The following is a 9859-nucleotide window of genomic DNA, read 5'->3' as shown; positions in this document are numbered from 1 at the left end:
GGGGCAGGAACGTGACCAACAGGTTTGCACGTCTCCAAGACCATTATTTTTGTGCTGAGGTACCAACAGTGGATTTTATGCCTTTCCATCAGGCTCGCCAATTACAGGTTTAAAATATCAGGCTCAATTAACACAGACTGGCTGATGCCGTTTCCTGCAGCTAATTAAAAGTACCAAGACACGATTCCACACACAATACTTTAGTGAGCGTCAGGATTTGCCTTCTGCACCATTATTTTGGTATAAACAGGATGGAGCGGTGCCTAAAGCAGGTTGGATACCGTAGTATGACCTTTATATTAACAACAAAAAAAGGCTTACACTATCAGAAACCCAAAGCTTCTAATTAGTGCAGTAATAGGACATAGAGCAGGGATGCCTATCTACAAGGCGCTCTCTCATCTAAAATGCACACATTGCTCTGTCTTGGGTGATCTTTGTACCAAAGGCGGCTACCTGGGTCAAACAACAGCAGGAAAAGCTGCCATTAGGCAATTCAACTGCAAGTGGATTTGAAACGGCCTTTATCCCATATGGCAATGGTTGTGCTTGGTGATTGGGAATAATTAAAAATCAGAAGTTAAAAGGAATCAGATCTCACCAGCATCCTCAAACAAATACAGACTCACTCTTCTTCACTTGTGCCTCTGAGGGAAGTCACAAACACACTTTTTCCTCTCTTTGATAGAGCCAGCCTTGCACAGGTTTGTGTAACTAGAAAGCTGAAATTCCCCCATCGCGCAGTCCTTGCAGGAAGGAGTTGCTGTCTTTGGGAGCTCAGTCTTTCATGTTACCAGCAACTACAGTTAATTTAGTACCACACACGTACAGGGTGATACTGAAGTTCCTTCATTTTTCAGTTTTCACAGCTATAAAATGGACTGTTTCACAAATGCTGTAGGTTCAAATGATATTAAACAAGTGCTTTAAAATCTCTCAGCACCTTATTTCAATTGGCTTCTTCCCCTTCCTGCCCTGTTTTTGTGCCCCCTTCATCATCCCCTTCTGTTTCTTAGATGTGATTAACTTCACACCCCTTGCTGAGAACCAAACCCAACTTTGCCACCACCAAAGCCTCTGAGAAGGACATCTTTCCTTTCTGCAGCAGCTTTTATAAGCAGAAGGAACCTTATAACTCAGTCTGTAGCATAATACCTTAACGTCAATTTATCTGAAAATTAACTGAATGACAAAGCTTCAGACCTCCCTTACCAGTTCCCAAAAGGAAGCTTATTACCAAAGCCTTTGTGGCTTGTAAAGGAAACAAGAGTGCACTAGTGGGAATCACAGTGGAATTAATCAAAGTGGCTATCAGGAGCTGACAGATGAAATGACAGTCCTGAGGAAAATCCCAGAGAAGACACAATCTGCTGCAGTCCCAGTCAGGACCAAGGACCTTCCCCATGTTTGGGTGAAGGAAAAAATGGCTGAGGCTGGTCAGAGCTGAGTAGCCCAAGTGCAGTGGTTACTGGGAGGGATCATGCTCTTCCCTGGCATGTTGCAGGTAACTTTTAGATCCCGTAGGAAACATGCTGCATGTGTCTGCGCCGCAGAAGCTGTGCTCTAGGGATGAATTCTTTCACTACTTCCAGGCCTATACCATGACATCCTCTCGCTGCTCATCACACATGTTCCAACCACTTAATACATGCAGATTATGCTAATGTTTTTCATTACAATCTTAGCAAAGGGAAACATCTGTTGCCCCCACCTTAGACGGTACATTGCATCTTCCAAGCTGCCACATGCCTTTGAAATTCCATGTTTGATCAACACCATAATCTCTTCCACACCCCCCCCAGTATCAGCATTCAGATAAGCAGCCTTGCAACAACCACCCCCCATCCTATCTGCAGTATCTTTAAATGTTTCCAGTTTTTCTAAAGAAAAGAGCAGCACTGAAAATTCCCCACCAGACCCAAGGATTCTGTTGATCAAATAAAAAAAATAAACATCACAAATTCTGGAATATAAAATTTATTTCAAACTTGTAAAAGTCTTCAACATTGCAAATTCTGTCACAAAACACAAACTGTACACAGGTATTTTCATTAAGGTTCAGAACAATGACTTATTACTGTCAGATCCCCCCAGACATTTCATTTCATCTCAGAAGTATCAAGTGATCACACACAGCTTCTTACCATCCTCTTCAAAATCCTTTAGTCTCACATGTGCCTTACAGAGTGTTGGCTTTTAAAGAGTCAAACGTATTAGTGCAACCTCACTACTGAGTACAGGGTGAAAGGCTCAGAAATGGAATCACCTATCAAACCATCAGCTCTCTTCCAAGCCTCACAGACTGTTCATTCCTCACGTTATCAGGGTCTGGGCTTCTACTGCCTGCAAGTGTCATGAAAAGCTTCAAGTGTTCGGAAATCCCTCCATGTGGGTGGCAGGCCATCCTGCAGAAACTTTCCGCAGCGCTGGCATGGAGCCTGGAACAGCTTTATGTAACTTCTTAACCAGGTCTAAAAGGAAAAGGGAGAGAAATTACGAAAACTGGATAGATGTTCCCCTTTGTCATCATTCTTGTCAAACAGCGATAGCAAGGACAGAGAATGTACTTTGGCGAGGCCCCAGCAAGGTATACAGTGATTTTATAAACAGAAACATGCCCAAGATTACAAGGTCACTGTATAGCTGAATTCCCACTTTATTAATCATGTTGCGCTTTTTTAGTCACTTAAGCAAATTTGTTAATAGAAATTCATGCACCCTGAGCAGGAGGTATTTGTAGCTAGAGAAACTACACTGATGGAAGGCAAGTATTGTAACATCCCTCATATTTTTACTGGAATATAATTGCTCCTGATGGGTACCTTCTTCAACCGAATATTGGTTTGTCTCTTCCTATGATCATCTATCACACCCCTGCTGCAATCATACTGCAACAGTCTCAGCTCTTCATAGCTGAAGATATAAGGACTTTCACAACAAGCTAACTTCCTCTCTAATGTGATTTTAAGATCAATATTCACTGGTTATAAAAATACCGTGCCATTTTAAATCTGATTACACTGATAAATATATATACATAAAAGGCTAGTGCAGAACAACATAGTAAGTTTAGGTGTTCCTAGGTACAGTTCCTGCCTCTAGAACGGATTGTTTCCATCATCACACAAAGCAATGAACATTACATAACTCAATTCTCAACTCAAGGAGATACACAACTAAAAAGCACCTAGGCCAGCAGATTTATACTGTGAAGAATGCACATGAATCTTGTCATTTAAAGTCCTATTGAATAGCATCGATAGGAGAAAACTGTTCTCTGAAGAAGAGGTCAGCTGAGTCTATTGAAACAAATCCTTCCATCTTCATCAGAGCCTTCTCTATAGCAACCAAACCTTTGGATGTCAATAACTGTCCTCCAAGAGAACTAGATCTTCTCTGGTTTTAGCAGTGAACACAAGGACAAGGGCAATAAAACACTACAAGTAAATTGCTGTTATTTACTTGAGTTTGGATCAGCTTTGCTTGCAATACAGAGAAATCAAATTTTCTGAACCATAATACAAAAATAGGTAAATGAAGTTAAATTGTGCACTTGAGACATCTGTTGACAGCAAGGAGAAAAAAAAGGGTTCTTCACTCCCATCAGAAAATAAAGACATCATTTTATCCTGTCATGTGGATTGCACAACTGATGTGAAAGGACCAACACTTCTGGTATACATCTGGTTTTGCTTTCTTAAAAGTTTCAAGAGTTTTATCGAATTGGGAAGGCAGCTCCATGGCTTAACCAAAGGTGCTACTCATCCTATTAAATACCAGTTTTCAGAAGTGTGTTAAACATGAATTTGACCAGTAAGAGCTGCTCTGAAAAGCATTTCAAAATTAGATCAAGATGCACTCCAAGAGAAAAGACCTTTGCAAACCTCTCATCTTAGTAGCTGTTTTATTAAATAAAGAAACCAGCACAGCAGGTAAGGGAGCCTGACTGTTCTGAAATTACACAGCTAAAATTAAAGATGCAAAGATATAAGAGAACCAATGCTGCTGTATACACCTAAGGATTGTGAACGGCAAAATTAGATGTTACCACCTGGGAATCTCCTCTTAACAGAGAACTTCCAGCAGAGCAGACTTAACTACATTTAGAACTCAACTTCTTGCACAGTATGAACAGCATGAAAGGGCTGGGCCATAAAGAAGCTTTTAGTTGAGTTTTTCCTACTGTCTTTCTAGCTGGTCCTATCTAGATCAACTCTGCAAACAGGAATCATCAAGCTAATATTGAGACCTGTGACAGAAGAACCATATACAGCTCAGTCTTCCAACACCAATTATCGTAGGGTAGTGAGAATGAGCTCTTCATTCAGGTATGAGAAACAAGAATTACAATCTCTACTGTCTAACTTGTTTAAACAGGGGAAATTACAACTGCATCAGAACTGTTTAATGTCAACCACCACTGTAAGGATGCTGAAGTCAGTCTGTACGAAAAATGTATTTTCCAATACACTTACCATGAAAGATCTGACTACCACATCTGGCATTTGAGGCAGCTGGTAGTGCAATAGAGCTGTGGTCGCGTGATCTGTCACCTGTAACAGGCAAAAGGAGAACATACCCTTATTCATCTGTATTTTAGACAAAGCAGTGTTAATCTGCAGGAAAACAGTATAAATTCCATGGGGAAATAGCAAACCAAGGATTCCAAGACATTCTCAAGGTAATTCTGGGTAGCTTTTGCCAGCGGCCTTCCATTCCCTCTGCCAGCTTCACACAAGAATCAGTTGAAGCAATCATGATAAATAACTGTACGCATGCAGTAAAATCAAGCACACCTTTGGAAATTCATAAACATGATAAAACCTAACAGTGTTGGTAAAAGAATCCAAACTGGTGGCTAATGTGAGCCAGGTGATGAGGAAGGCAACCAGCTCTGCGCCACGTGGAACAACACTAAACTAACATGCTTTGGACTACCAGCCCAGCCATAAAAAGCTAAAAAAGCCCCAACCCTTTTGTACCAAATAGGAGCATCCATAGCAAATAATTTGCCTAACTTTCACATACCTACAGCATAAGAGCAAAATCTATGCTCCTGTAACTGTCTTCTGTGAAATCATAAACAAGCAAAGTCACTGAACAAACCATGCCAGAAGAAAGCACTCTGGTCTTCTCTTCGTATGTTTCCTTTGGTCAGTTCTTTTATAGACAATACATTCTCTTAACCTGGGCTGATTTGCTCAACAAACAAACAAACCGTTGTCGATAATGTAGTTAAATTAAATACTTCTGGAAGACCAATTTATTAGAGATTATGACTTCCAAAAAAAAAAAACCAAAACAAATCCCAAGCTTTGGTTTTGGCCTGTTTTACTAAAGAAAAACAAACAGCAAAACACCAGGATAAAAGACCTCAATATTAAAATGCATTTTAACAGAAAAGATTGAGTATGCTCCTCTCCATTTTCTAATGGGGAAGAACTAAAATATTTAACTCTTGCAGTCCTGTTTCAGGTTGCTTACATTGAGCAAACGGAAATCAAGCTCTCAGTTTCATTTCCTTTGGAACCAGGAATCAATTAATATGCTTATGGTTTATAAACACTTGCATTACTAAAGGATTTCTAATAGAAAGGTTTTTCATTTCCCAGACACAGCCATAACAAGATCTTACATCTGGGAATTACAGCTAGGCGCAGTACATATAAAATGTGTATTATTCGGTGTATAATAACAAAAATGATTAAAGAAAAATCAGGAAAACCAATGCTTTGATAGGATTTAATTATTGTTTTAAATCACTGCCAATTTTTGCTTTTTCTGGAAGGAGGCAGTTTGACAGCTCTGATACAATTCACCCAAAGTAACTCAGCCTGTCAACTTCTGAAGTTATTAGCAGTCAACAACTTGCTTATTCCCAGAAGCTCAAGGCTGAATGCAGAAAATATCAGCAAAATTCTTTAGGCTGGACTATTAAAGAACTCAAGACAACCATGAGAGCTCTTTCACATCTTGTAACTTCTAAATCTATTAATGGTCCCCATCAGTAATATCAAAGCATTCAACAAATTACACAGTTGTTCAGTTAATGATTAAATTGTATTTTCTACTGCCAACATGGAGAAGTAGTGCTCTTCTCAAGGCTTGTCTATGTATTTCCCATGGTGTGTCTATATCGTATAGCAAATTGTGAGTAAGATGAAGAGTGAACAGAAAATACAATCGCTATTCCAATCTAAACTCTACTTGTTCCCAATCTGCAGTTAGCCAAACTTTCTTTCTCTGGAGAAAGGGAGGCTCATGCTTGACTCTATTCAGTAAAAGACATATTCCTGAATAAATCCATGTACAGACAAGCTCTAATTCACACCATACAAAACTTCCTCCACAGAACGCTACATCAAATCAGTCTGTCCTATACCAAATCTAGTTTTAAGTTGCACTACAATTTTAGAAACAGATTCTGCTCCCCATCAGTCGTGCACAACTCGCTCCAAAAGCAGCTCCATTCAGCATGAATAGGGACATATGATTCTGACATTTGGAAGGGAAAACTTCGGGGTTGAGCACAATGCTGTTAGTTTGCAAAAACAAGTCACAAAATGGACCTCAACCTGCTTAAACCATTTGTATGTCACCATATTAAAAACAGTATTAGAAATCAGGTGATTAACAGTGCATAAACAGCACAGCAGAACTCCAATCAGTGCTTTCTTTTAAACACATCTCTGCAGTGTTCAAAAATGCCTGCAATCCAAGCCTTACTCGCTATATGAATTCTTTTAAGATGGTTCTTTTATAGGATAGTACCAGACATGTCAAAGAATAGAAAGTTCTGAAGGTATTTATGAGCAACCGCCCACCTTCTGCTGTATTTCTACTTCTAACAAACTGCTTTTTCTTTATTTTTCCCTGAACAACAAAGTTGCTTTCTCTTGGCAGAAGAAAGTTGCCTAAAAAACATGCTGCTATTAACAAATTTAAATTGACTGGCCACTTTGGCACAGGCGCACATATGCTGTTCCTATTGTAATGTAAAGCTAATGAGATTCCACAGGGAGATAAAAGCCATCCCAGCATTGCTAGAACACTAATAATGTTCTCTGAGCAAAACAGAAACGATTTCTACCAGAAGCAAATGCTGATAAAATTCTTCTAAGAAAGATCAAAGTGGGTGTCAAAATTGAGGAAGAGGAGTATGGGAATGACCCCCTCAACTCACCCAGCAAAGAATGATATCAAACAGAAAAGAGCTGGGCAAACGATACAATAGCCAGTGCATGGGAGGAAGAATTAAATCCCTCCCAAGATAACAGAGATGATGATAGAAAGCACACACTGACCAAGAGTGAAAAAAGATGGGGAAAAAGAAAAGGGGGGAGGGAGGGGGAGTGAAGATCAATACCAGGCTTACTAATGGCAATACGATTTCACACCAGAGCAGAGCAAAGCAAAGCAAACTGCATAGGCGCCAGCTCACTTAAGGGACATGCTTTTGCTTCCAGCTACGCTGGAATCACAAGCTAATTTATTCTGGGTCTAGGATGACATTGTACATTTCAGGGTTTTGTTTTATCTTATTAATTTCACTTTCATTGCTCTATCTTACTTACTGCTATCTAAGTTATCAGTCACTTTCTAATTTCTCTACCTCTTTTTATATGGGCACATATTCAGAAGAGCACACATTGATTGGGATAGATGTTACTGTGGACCTTGGAATAGATTTTCAAGAGATCTTGCAGAAAAGCTCAGTATTTCACAAATCATATATTGAAAAGCACCTGGAATTTTTGTCCGAAAAAAGGCAAGACAGGGCAATCTCCTGAAGCACAATTTTGCTAAACAAAATACCAATTGTTTAACTAAGCACTTGACACAGAGCAAAACAGACTTCAGTTACATGGAGAAACGAAACTGGCACAGACACAATCTGAACAAGAAAACTTCCCTTCTTGTTAATATAGTTAATTATATGGCCTGAGATTTTATTTCCTTTTCTTCTTTTTGCTTCCAAAGTCAAGTTGACTATAACCATGTACTTCCTAAATGTATCTCTGCTCCCTTGTCTCGGGCACTGTATACAGCAGGAATACAAAACAGACTGATACTGGATCAAATCTCATCTTCACTATGACTTTGTGCTAATTAAATCCCATGTACTTGTCACTTGGTGAACAGCCAGACCCCAGCAAGTGAGCGTGGGTGGCCGGGTGGCTGCAAGAAACAACCTGTGGAGTGGGGAGATGTGAACTCCTGGCTCACCTTGTGCAGCGCTCTGCTCTGCTTGCCTGCTTGGTAAAGTAAGAAACAGCTCATGAGACCCACACCAGTGATGAGCGGAAAACAAAATCCCCGTTACTTGTCCCTACCAAGCCAACAGCAGTCATTTCTAGAGCTTTTCTACCCACTGCTCTGCTGAAATGTGGTGACACATCCAAAAAATGGCATTATGGGGCCTTCATGACACTTGTCATGTCAGCATTCCCAAAGCTGAAAATTCATTAAAAACCCAAAGCATTGTACAATTCACAGGTTGAGAAAGCTGAACAAGTGCTTCCTGTAACTGGACTAAAAAGCACAAAGGCAAAGACCTATGTTACAGCTTTGCTATACCTGGGCATAAAACCTAAACCACAACAATACAAACATCACAGACTAAATTACTGAAGCTGTCTCTCTCTTAGTATTTCATCTCACTGCCACTTGATATGCTTCTCAAAAGGAGGCACAAAACTTCCTTTAAGATTCATAACTTTCCCTGCCACTCACTTATTGGTTTATTCCCTCAAGTACAGCACTGACAACTCCATCTAATATAAAGGGATTCTCTAACTCCCCTGAAAGGTTTTTTAATTTTTTTCTAAACCCTGCTAAGTTCATGGCCTTAACAGTAGCCTGTAACAATGAGTTCCGGAGGACGATCACAGCACTACAAGGGAAGAAAAAAGGAAGTTATTTTATTAATGTTTAGACCTTTTATAGTGTGGAAAACCACACGAGTGCCTTTCTTCATTTCCAAGGATTCCCATTACTCAACCTTCTCTGCAGGAACACATTTGAGTCTCTCTAGAGGGAATCTGGTGCACAGAACCCAGTGCCCGAGAGGTGCTCAGAAGGATGATAGATGGCGCCTCTATGAACAGGCACAGATGAACTCAGCACAAATCCCTTTACACACCCTTCCCCACTCCCAGTTCAGTAAAACACTACCAGACTTTTCTGAAGAGCAGGATTTATCACCTGTTTTCAGAGCTCACAGAGTGTTTAAGTTTTTATTTCACACATTCTGCTTAAACAACTGAGACTGGGTCACAGGGATTTTATTTTGCCCAAGGAGGTCTTTGAACAGAGCAAGTACTGATCACGCACCAGAGTAGTCACACAGGTGACCCTGGAACAGTCCATCTCCTCTCCTTGAACAGGCATCATCAGTAGCCCAATATCTGTCTCATGCATGCATTCATCCTGCATGTGATTTTGTTCTGAGATTATTGACAAGAATACATCTTCATACATTACAATACTTATGTGCCCTTGCAGTGGTGAAAATTGTGCTCCCGAGTTCCATCACTTTGGGATCACGCAGCTCACAAACAGCTGGATAGGCACAATCAGCTTCTCAAACGTGAGGTGAAAACACGCTTGGGAAGAAAGTTTAATGTTTGGCATATCAAGCCAAAACAAAACCAGTTTGTGGCATGCTAAAACTGAGAGACCATCTAGGTGAAAGTAAGAATGGGACTCTGAAATCAGAATGAAATATATGGAATGAAATACCTATGTATCAGAATTAAACAGCCAAAATTATTACATTACACAGCAAAACAAGCTATGCTGCTTTTAACTGAGCAGCTTGGTAAATGAAACAGTTGATGTCTGACACCGTTTCCCATTG

At 40.0% G+C, this 9859-nt stretch overlaps 1 protein-coding gene across 2 annotated transcripts in view; it reads right to left on the bottom strand.

Moving 5' to 3' along the window:
• Positions 1-1961: 1961 nt before the first annotated feature.
• The window catches only part of MED27 (mediator complex subunit 27), an 83449-nt gene continuing 75551 nt past the window's right edge, over positions 1962-9859 (bottom strand). For both annotated transcript variants that reach the window (XM_080630753.1, XM_080630754.1), the window contains 2 exons: positions 4476-4553; positions 1962-2471 (listed from right to left, as the gene is read on the bottom strand). In XM_080630753.1, the coding sequence (XP_080486879.1) occupies positions 2337-2471; positions 4476-4553 (213 nt within the window). In that variant the 3' untranslated portion in view covers positions 1962-2336. The remainder of the gene's footprint in view (positions 2472-4475; positions 4554-9859) is intronic.

The sequence above is a fragment of the Psittacula echo genome (genome assembly GCF_963264785.1).
Source record: "Psittacula echo genome assembly, chromosome: 16".
In the NCBI taxonomy this organism is placed as follows: domain Eukaryota; kingdom Metazoa; phylum Chordata; class Aves; order Psittaciformes; family Psittacidae; genus Psittacula; species Psittacula echo.
This window is presented reverse-complemented; position numbering and strand designations above follow the sequence as displayed.